General features: G+C 52.1%; 3 protein-coding genes across 3 annotated transcripts; all 3 read right to left on the bottom strand.

Moving 5' to 3' along the window:
* Positions 1-1,260: 1,260 nt before the first annotated feature.
* LOC133339805 (uncharacterized) lies at positions 1,261-2,274 on the bottom strand. The gene is made up of 2 exons (XM_061547949.1): positions 2,259-2,274; positions 1,261-1,711 (listed from the first exon to the last, which is right to left on the bottom strand). Exons 1-2 carry the CDS (start codon positions 2,272-2,274, stop codon positions 1,320-1,322), a joined length of 408 nt encoding a protein of 135 aa, XP_061403933.1. The 3' UTR covers positions 1,261-1,319.
* Positions 2,275-2,575: 301 nt separating this feature from the next.
* Positions 2,576-3,060, bottom strand: LOC133339804 (histone H2B.3). The gene has a single exon (XM_061547948.1). It carries the CDS (start codon positions 2,920-2,922, stop codon positions 2,677-2,679), a length of 246 nt encoding a protein of 81 aa, XP_061403932.1. The 5' UTR covers positions 2,923-3,060; the 3' UTR covers positions 2,576-2,676.
* An 869-nt stretch (positions 3,061-3,929) lies between these two features.
* On the bottom strand, positions 3,930-5,738 carry LOC133339803 (histone H1.5-like; the record flags this gene model as incomplete). Its single annotated transcript, XM_061547947.1, has 2 exons — positions 3,930-4,158; positions 5,111-5,738. Coding segments are annotated over 2 exons (857 nt in total), but the record flags the coding sequence as incomplete, so codon positions are not given.
* Positions 5,739-10,179: the final 4,441 nt, after the last annotated feature.

Raw genomic sequence — 10,179 nt, 5'->3', positions numbered from 1 at the left:
CCACCGGTCTTGCCGCGTCCAGACATCGTTACGGACCTAGGATGCAAAAAGCACTGGAGACAAAGTACGAACGATTTGTGACGTTAACACGCACCACGGGAGCGGCTTTTATAGCGGAGACGAGGATCGTAGAGCGCGCCGCTGCTGATTGGCTCCTCTCGGTCGAGTCCCGCCCTCTCCTTGAGCCACCAATGAAAGCCGGGACGCGAGGATTCGATGTTGACTTTCATTATTCGTATCCATATATTTTTAATGCGCACACGCATCTTACGAATTAAACAATGCGATACACGTACCTAATAGGTTCAAGTTTTAAGCATGATAGAGTTAATTTATGGGCGCGTGCTGGCAAGTCAAACTTATAAGCGGATTCCGCAAATATTAATGTATTATTGATTATAATCATCATTTTGAGGGACCGCATTGGTTATAAGAAATCATTGTGATAGCCTTGAGCTCGTGATTGATCGCCCACGTGCCTATACGGTGTATAGATATCTTTTTTTAACCGCCTGTTCGGGCAATGCCTAAAAATATATGTGCGTGAATAATTCAGTCTCAGTTTGCAAAATGTGAACTTCTTATCAGCTCGGGCTTGAAACAGCATAAACCAATATCTTTGGGTTTAATCTATATATATAAATCGTGAATGTCTGTCTGTCTGTGTGTGGATGTCGGACCATACGCACTTTCATTGGACGCCGGTTGCCCCTGCCAACGCCTAGCGACGGGCTAGCAGTTGCGGGGTGGACGCCATCTTTAATTCCCGTTAAAAATAGGCGCACGCATTAACACGCGACTCTGAGGTAAATTCATCTAAGTTTCACGTCCTCTTTACTCCCCCCCCACCACAATGTGTGCTATTACTGTTATAGGGTCGGTAGATTATTAAATTATAGCGATTACACAGTATTATTGTAGCGCGGTGGGGGGGGGGGAAACGGCACCCGTACCCAGCGTCAGCCGGGTGGCAAAATCAGGCGAGGCGGGAGGCTCTGCACGGTGCTAGGCCTCCACACCCACCACGCGACTCTGAGGTAAAATACATTTCACCAATAAACCTTTGTTGTACATTATGTAAACATGGTTTCACAACGCTTATATACAACACCAACGTGTGATGTTGAAAAATATGAGCGGCGGGGTATAGAAAATGAACTTGATTGTCGCTTACGCCTGACGACTCGTGAGAGCCGTGACCAGCAAACGAAGGTTTCCGGCACCCGAACTTTGAAGGACACACATGGAAGCTTTCTCGCGAGTAAGTGGTGGCTCTGAAAAGAGCCTTTGTGTTGTGCTTTGAGGGCCGAGCTGGGCGTTCAAGCGCGCTCGCCACGAATGCGGCGGGCGAGCTGAATGTCCTTGGGCATGATGGTGACGCGCTTGGCGTGGATGGCGCACAGGTTGGTGTCCTCGAAGAGCGCGACAAGGTACGCTTCGCTGGCCTCCTGCAGAGCCATGACAGCGGAGCTCTGGAAGCGCAGGTCGGTCTTGAAGTCCTGCGCGATCTCCCTGACGAGGCGCTGGAAGGGCAGTTTGCGGATGAGCAGCTCGGTGGACTTCTGGTAGCGGCGGATCTCGCGCAGAGCGACGGTGCCGGGCCTGTAGCGGTGAGGCTTCTTGACGCCGCCCGTGGCCGGAGCGCTCTTTCGGGCCGCCTTGGTGGCGAGTTGCTTGCGGGGGCCTTGCCGCCCGTGGACTTGCGAGCCGTCTGCTTGGTGCGAGCCATGGCTTGGTGAGGGCAAAGATTCTCACAGGCGGGGAGGAGAAGGCGGCTTATGTAGCCCAGAGCGCGCGCTCACTGGTCAGCGGAGTCGTGACGTGCGAAGAAGGGGCGCGTGCTGATTGGTTGGCAGCGTGCAATGATCTCGAGTCGTCAACTCTTCTTCATCAATCTTAATTTTAGAACTTTCGTGACTGCAGTAAATGATTTTTGTTCTTTCGGTAAAGTCACGTATAAAAACAAATAATAAATTAAATAATAGCATACGACGTTTCGATTGCAACACAAGCAATCATCATCAGGTATAATGAAATAGCGACATAAAATCGAACCAGAAAAAATTATAGACAGACATATAAGCAGACAGATATCACCAATTTGTTTTTTTTATATACGTGACTTTACCGAAAGAACCAAAGAATAATTCCTGCAGTCACGAAAGCTCCAAAGTTAATACGTAAAATTGTCGGAAAGAGGTGATCACAGGGATAGATATCTATTCTCTTGGCATTGAGATGATGATCATCAATTATACTGCACGAGTCATCCATGCTAGGCGCTTACTTTTACATAGATGCACACGTGCAAAATGTTAGTTCCTGCCCGAAAATACAACCACGAATTAAATATATTGCATTGCAAGGTTTTGGCACCAAATATCCAATGTAATATCTGAATGGGCTGCAGATGAAATCAATGGACAAACAAGTCCAAGAAATGCCTGCTGGTGAACATGATGTGCCATGAATATTGTTATCGCTTTTATTCACGTGGAAACAGGTTAAAATGCGTTCCATCTCTCCATTCCACTCAATGAGCGAACAATGTCCCCGCGTGAACCGGGGCTTTGTTGGAAGTTTTGTTTCGTACTCCTGCTAGGACTGGTACAAGCAGGTTCGGAGAGGTGGGTGGCTCTGAAAAGAGCCTTTGTAATTAATGGTGGAGTCGAGGCTTCACTTGGAGCTTGTGTACTTGGTGACGGCCTTGGTGCCCTCCGACACGGCGTGCTTGGCCAGCTCGCCGGGGAGCAGCAGTCGCACTGCGGTCTGGATCTCCCGAGAAGTGATGGTGGAGCGCTTGTTGTAGTGCGCCAGGCGGGACGCCTCGGAAGCGATGCGCTCGAAGATGTCGTTGACGAACGAGTTCATGATGCTCATTGCCTTGGACGAGATGCCGGTATCGGGGTGCACCTGCTTCATCACCTTGTAGATGTAAATGGCGTAGCTCTCCTTCCTGCGGTGGCGTCGCTTCTTGCCATCCTTGCGCGTAGCCTTGGTCACAGCCTTCTTGGAGCCCTTCTTGGGAGCAGGAACCTTGGCCGGCCCAGCGCTCTTTGATGCGGGGATCGGGCATGTCGACGCGTCGTAGGCAGCAGCTTCAGGTCAGAACAGACGGGAAGCGAATGTGGATGTCGCTCGCGCGTTGAGCTCCTTTTATAGGAGGCGAGATGCAAATCAGAGGATCGTAGTGCGCGGCGCTGCTGAGTGGCTCTTTTACCGTCCCTCTCCATCAGCCTCCAATGAGAAACGCGGACGCGATGTTCACTTTAATATCGATTTTACTGCCAAAAGGACTTGTGAATATAACACAATGTAGTGTCCAAACATGTATATTAGTGAATTGCAGCCATGGCATTGCCTTTGTTTTAAAAAGGATGACTGGAAAACCCAATACAGTATATTGTGTTTTGAGCGTGGGTTTTTTTTTTCTTACGAGGGAATGTTTCACCACTCGTCTAATACGGCGCACGGGCGTTTTATGAACGCAATTTGGAAAAATACAAGCGCTCGGTGGAGAAAAATAACTTCGCTGTTGTGCTGTACAGGTGGAGAGTAGCATTCCGGCACGCTACGTCAATTAGGACGAGTGTGCTGTAAGATTGTGGCGCCAAATGCTCTACGTAATATCGGAATCGGCTGCAGCTGGAAATAATTCACGCAAATACCAGAAATGGGTACTGTATTAAGGCGTTCAAGAATTACGCCTTGTTAAATGTGACGTGAATATCATGATTCTTTCATTCATTCATGTGGAAGCAGATGAAGACTCGCCAACTCAACAAGCGAACGTCCAGCACGCTCACAACAACCCAGGACATGTGCTCCATTCAGAGCGTGTTTGGCAACACTTGGCGCAAGCAGTTTTCGAAGAGGTGGGTGGCTCTGAAAAGAGCCTTTGGTTGGCTTAGTGTGCGAGAGATGGGCGCTCAGCCTCCGAAGCCGTAGAGAGTGCGGCCCTGGCGCTTGAGGGCGTAGACCACGTCCATGGCGGTGACGGTCTTGCGCTTGGCGTGCTCCGTGTAGGTGACGGCGTCGCGGATGACGTTCTCAAGGAAGACCGTCAGGACGCCGCGGGTCTCCTCGTAGATGAGGCCCGAGATGCGCTTCACACCGCCGCGCGCGAGCGAGGCGGCGGATGGCGGGCTTGGTGATGCCCTGGATGTTGTCGCGCAGCACCTTGCGATGGCGTTTTGCGCCTCCCTTGCCGAGCCCCTTACCGCCTTTACCGCGTCCAGACATTGCGACTACTTGTGACAAAGCTCCTCGCGAGAGACTGCGCGCTCAGCTTGCAGCAGCAGCCGCCTTTATACCCGAAGCGTGGCGACGTCACCGACCACCCCTGCCCTCCGCGATGGCTCCGCCTTAAACCTTCCACCTTTAACCTCTGCGACGAAGAAAACCCTCCACCGTCGTCAATAACACTTCCTTGACATGTATAATATGCGACGTTTTGGGCAATGGCCCTTCTTCGAAGCACTCTGGAATGATATTGGCACACCCGCAGCGAACGCCAGAGGAACGCCATCTGTTGCAAGATTGCACGTGCAGTGAATAATCGGTGTAAGGTCTTGTTTGCAAGTGAACAAGATGAACTAACTTTTAAGTTTAGATGGTGCACCGCAATGTTTACAAAACAAAAACAAAGTGAAAAGGCGGAACGAGCGAATGAAGGCAAATTGAGTAAAGCTGTCTGGAATCAATACATTTTTAGACGAAATTCCATATTTGGCACCAGTAGCATGATGACGGAATGAAGAGGTGCAACACATAATCAAAATTGGAGGTTCGTCAAGAATGCATCGATTTTGAATCTGGATTTAGATTAGAATCGCCAGCGAGAATGCTGACGTCGCTGAGATTACTCTGCACTCAGTTCGAGTGAGGGAGCTGCCACCCGCCTCGCCTGTGTTTGTGATCCCTGCTTTCGGGCTCGATCACTCCCATCACATCAATGCTTAAAACACATCGAGTGGGTGAAATGTTACACAGTTATTTGAACTAATTGAAGCGCAGCAGCATCTGGTTCACTTTTTTAACGAAGTGGGTGGCTCTGAAAAGAGCCGTTGAGGTGGAGTGAATCGAGCGTCGGTCGTCCCATCGGATTCACTTCTTTGGCGCAGTCTTCTTGGGCTTGGCCGCGGCCTTCTTGGGCTTGGCCACCTTGGGTTTGGCGGCCTTGGCCTTGACGGTCTTGGGCTTAGCGACCTTGGGCTTCGCAGCCGTGGGCTTGGCTGGGCTCTTCGCCGCCTTCTTGGGCTTAACAGCCGACTTCACCTTTTTGGGGCTCTTGGCCGCCTTGGCAGCCGCGGGCTTCTTTGCTTTCTTGGGAGACTTCTTGGGCGCGGTCTTCTGGCTGCCGCGGGCTTCTTCACCTTCTTGGCTGCCGCGGGCTTTTAGCTGCGGGCTTTGCCGTTGACGACTTGGGCTTCGCCTTTGCGGCAGCCTTTCCTTGTTGAGTTTGAAAGAGCCAGACGCGCCGCTGCCCTTCACGCTTGCGCCACGGCGTCTTTGGCCACGAGCTTCTTGATGGCCAACTTCACGCGGTGCATTGTTCTTCTCCACGTCGTATCCTCCGGCAGCAAGCGACTTTTTGAGCGCAGGAAGAGACACGCCGTTCCTCTCCTTGCTGCTGGCCAGAGCCTTGAGGATGAGCTCGGACACGCTGGGGCCGACCTTCTTGGCCTTTGGAGCGGCGCGCTTCTTCTTGGGGCTTTTAGGCGCTGAAGTAGCCGCAGCTGGTGGTTGAGCAGGAGCAGTTTCCGCCAATCATCAAGACGTCGCTTTATATCGCCCTCGCCTCTTGGAAAATCCGAATCAGCGCTCTCACGAATTCGAACCGAGCGTCCTCCAGGCCCGAGGTTATTATAGAGGGGCGTACTGAATGCGGACGTCGCTGAGATCATCCAGCACTCAGCTCTAGTGAGGGAGTTGCCACCATACTCACTGTGTTTATCACGCCTGCCTTTGGGCTCGATTACTCCCGCAACGTCATACTTACATGCATCTAGTTAATACATCATCACGAAGATCACTTCTTTAATGTACGTTACGTATGCAATATACGACAATGCTCACGATATAAATTAAATTCTAAACAAGTGAACAACCAACATTTGGGAGACATTGGTCAGGTCAGGGCAAAAGATATGATGATTGTCGGTTTCAAAAGTGTTACTGATGAACACTATTTAAAACGCACTCGAATTTTTGCAAGACAAGATGCTTCAACAGACTTACAACTTCATTTAATTCCAACAAATATTTTCTATTTAAGTTTTGCCTCGCGCAGCATCGCGATTCCTCCTCTCGCGCTATGGTGAGGACTGCGCGCCATGTCTGGTAGAATAGAGGGGAGTGTGGAGGTTCTGGTGAGAATAGAGGGGAGCGGTGGGAGTTTCCGGTGAGAATAGAGGAAAGCGGTGGAGTTCTGGTGAGAATAGAGGGGAGTGTGGAGTTCTGGTGAGAATAGAGGGGAGTGTGGAAATTCCGGTGAGAATAGAGGGGAGTGTGGAGTTCCGGTGAGAATAGAGGGGAGTGTGGAGTTCCGGTGAGTATAGAGGGGAGTGTGGAGTTCCGGTGGGAATAGAGGGAAGTGTGGAGTTCCGGTGGGAATAGAGGGGAGTGTGGAGTTCTGGTGGGAATAGAGGGGAGTGGGGAGTTCCGGTGGGAATTGGGCATAGAGGGGAGTGTGGAGTTCCTGGTGGGAAGTAGAGGGGAGTGTGGAGTTTCGGTGAGAATAGATGGGGAGTGAGAGTTCCGGTTGGAATAGAGGGGAGTGTGGAGTTCTGGTGAGAATAGAGGGGAGTGTGGAGTTCCGATGAGAATAGAGGGGAGTGTGGAGTTCCGGTGAGAATAGAGGGGAGTGTGGAGTTCTGGTGAGAATAGAGGGGAGTGTGGAGTTCCGATGAGAATAGAGGGGAGTGCGGAGTTCCGGTGGAATAGAGGGGAGCGTGGAGTTCTGGTGAGAATAGAGGGGAGTGTGGAGTTCCGGTGGGAATAGAGGGGAGTGTGGAGTTCCGGTGGAATAGAGGGGAGTGTGGAGTTCCGGTGAGAATAGAGGGGAGTTGGAGTTCGGTGGGAATAGAGGGGAGTGTGGAGTTCCGGTGAGAATAGAGGGGAGTGTGGAGTTCCGGTGGGAATAGAGGGGAGTGTGGAGTTCCGGTGAGAATAGAGGGGAGTGTGGAGTTCTGGTGGAATAGAGGGGAGTGTGAGTTCTGGTGAGAATAGAGGGGAGTGTGGAGTTCCGGTGAGAATAGAGGGGAGTGTGGAGTTCCGGTGAGAATAGAGGGGAGTGTGGAGTTCCGGTGGAATAGAGGGGAGTGTGGTTCCGGTGGAATAGAGGGGAGTGTGGAGTTCCGGTGAGAATAGAGGGGAGTGTGGAGTTCCGGTGGAATAGAGGGGAGTGTGGAGTTCCGGTGAGAATAGAGGGGAGTGTGGAGTTCCGGTGGGAATAGAGGGGAGTGTGGAGTTCCGGTGAATAGAGGGGAGTGTGGAGTGGTGGAATAGAGGGGAGTGTGGAGTTCCGGTGGAATAGAGGGGAGTGTGGAGTTCCGGTGAGAATAGAGGGGAGTGTGGAGTTCTGGTGGAATAGAGGGGAGTGTGGAGTTCCGGTGTAGAGGGGAGTGTGGAGTTCCGGTGAGAATAGAGGGAGTGTGGAGTTCCGGTGGAATAGAGGGGAGTGTGGAGTTCCGGTGAGAAGAGGAGTGTGGAGTTCTGGTGGAATAGAGGGGAGTGTGGAGTTCCGGTGGAATAGAGGGGATGTGGAGTTCCGGTGGGAATAGAGGGGAGTGTGGAGTTCCGGTGGAATAGAGGGGAGTGTGGAGTTCCGGTGGAATAGAGGGGAGTGTGGAGTTCTGGTGAGAATAGAGGGGAGTGTGGAGTTCTGGTGGAATAGAGGGAGTGTGGAGTTCCGGTGAGAATAGAGGGGAGTGTGGAGTTCCTGGGAATAGAGGGGAGTGTGGAGTTCCGGTGAGAATAGAGGGGAGCGTGGAGTTCTGGTGGAATAGAGGGAGTGTGGAGTTCCGGTGAGAATAGAGGGGAGTGTGGAGTTCCGGTGGAATAGAGGGGAGTGTGGAGTTCTGGTGAGAATAGAGGGGAGTGTGGAGTTCTGGTGGGAATAGAGGGGAGTGTGGAGTTCTGGTGGAATAGAGGGGAGTGTGGAGTTCCGGTGAGAATAGAGGGGAGTGTGGAGTTCTGGTGAGAATAGAGGGGAGTGTGGAGTTCTGGTGAGAATAGAGGGGAGTGTGGAGTTCCGGTGAGAATAGAGGGGAGTGTGGAGTTCTGGTGAGAATAGAGGGGAGTGTGGAGTTCTGGTGGAATAGAGGGGAGTGTAGTTCCGGTGAGAATAGAGGGGAGTGTGGAGTTCCGGTGGAATAGAGGGGAGTGTGGAGTTCCGGTGAGAATAGAGGGAGTGTGGAGTTCTGGTGAGAATAGAGGGTGTGGAGTTCCGGTGAGAATAGAGGGGAGTGTGGAGTTCTGGTGAGAATAGAGGGGAGTGTGGAGTTCTGGTGAGAATAGAGGGGAGTGTGGAGTTCCGGTGGGAATAGAGGGGAGTGTGGAGTTCCGGTGAGAATAGAGGGGAGTGTGGAGTTCCGGTGAGAATAGAGGGGAGTGTGGAGTTCTGGTGAGAATAGAGGGGAGTGTGGAGTTCCGGTGAGAATAGAGGGGAGTGTGGAGTTCTGGTGAGAATAGAGGGGTGTGGAGTTCTGGTGAGAATAGAGGGGAGTGTGGAGTTCCGGTGAGAATAGAGGGGAGTGTGGAGTTCTGGTGAGAATAGAGGGGAGTGTGGAGTTCCGGTGGGAATAGAGGGGAGTGTGGAGTTCCGGTGAGAATAGAGGGGAGTGTGGAGTTCCGGTGAGAATAGAGGGGAGTGTGGAGTTCTGGTGAATAGAGGGGAGTGTGGAGTTCCGATGAGAATAGAGGGGAGTGTGGAGTTCTGGTGAGAATAGAGGGGAGTGTGGAGTTCTGGTGAGAATAGAGGGGAGTGTGGAGTTCCGGTGAGAATAGAGGGGAGTGTGGAGTTCTGGTGAGAATAGAGGGGAGTGTGGAGTTCCGGTGAGAATAGAGGGGAGTGTGGAGTTCCGGTGAGAATAGAGGGGAGTGTGGAGTTCTGGTGAGAATAGAGGGGAGTGTGGAGTTCTGGTGAGAATAGAGGGGAGTGTGGAGTTCTGGTGAGAATAGAGGGGAGTGTGGAGTTCCGGTGGGAATAGAGGAGTGTGGAGTTCCGGTGAGAATAGAGGGGAGTGTGGAGTTCCGGTGAGAATAGAGGGGAGTGTGGAGTTCTGGTGAGAATAGAGGGGAGTGTGGAGTTCTGGTGAGAATAGAGGGGAGTGTGGAGTTCCGGTGGAATAGAGGGGAGTGTGGAGTTCCGGTGAGAATAGAGGGGAGTGTGGAGTTCCGGTGAGAATAGAGGGGAGTGTGGAGTTCTGGTGAGAATAGAGGGGAGTGTGGAGTTCCGGTGAGAATAGAGGGGAGTGTGGAGTTCTGGTGAGAATAGAGGGGAGTGTGGAGTTCTGGTGAGAATAGAGGGGAGTGTGGAGTTCTGGTGAGAATAGAGGGGAGTGTGGAGTTCCGGTGAGAATAGAGGGAGTGTGGAGTTCTGGTGAGAATAGAGGGGAGTGTGGAGTTCCGGTGGAATAGAGGGGAGTGTGGAGTTCCGGTGAGAATAGAGGGGAGTGTGGAGTTCCGGTGAGAATAGAGGGGAGTGTGGAGTTCTGGTGAGAATAGAGTGGTTCCGATGAAATATAGGGAGTGTGGAGTTCTGGTGAGAATAGAGGGGAGTGTGGAGTTCTGGTGAGAATAGAGGGGAGTGTGGAGTTCCGGTGAGAATAGAGGGGAGTGTGGAGTTCTGGTGAGAATAGAGGGGAGTGTGGAGTTCCGATGAATAGAGGGGAGTGTGGAGTTCCGGTAGAATAGAGGGGAGTGTGGAGTTCTGGTGAGAATAGAGGGGAGTGTGGAGTTCCGGTGAGAATAGAGGGGAGTGGAGTTCCGGTGGGAATAGAGGGGAGCGTGGAGTTCTGGTGAGAATAGAGGGGAGTGTGGAGTTCCGGTGGAATAGAGGGGAGTGTGGAGTTCCGGTGGAATAGAGGGAGTGTGGAGTTCCGGTGAGAATAGAGGGGTGTGGAGTTCCGGTGGAATAGAGGGGAGTGTGGAGTTCCGGTGAGAATAGAGGGGAGT

Source organism: Lethenteron reissneri, unplaced genomic scaffold (genome assembly GCF_015708825.2).
Source record: "Lethenteron reissneri isolate LAM-NWPU_2019-01 unplaced genomic scaffold, ASM1570882v1 scaffold_347, whole genome shotgun sequence".
Taxonomy (NCBI): domain Eukaryota; kingdom Metazoa; phylum Chordata; class Hyperoartia; order Petromyzontiformes; family Petromyzontidae; genus Lethenteron; species Lethenteron reissneri.
Note: the sequence above shows the minus strand (reverse complement) of the source record. Positions and strands in the feature narration are given on the sequence as shown.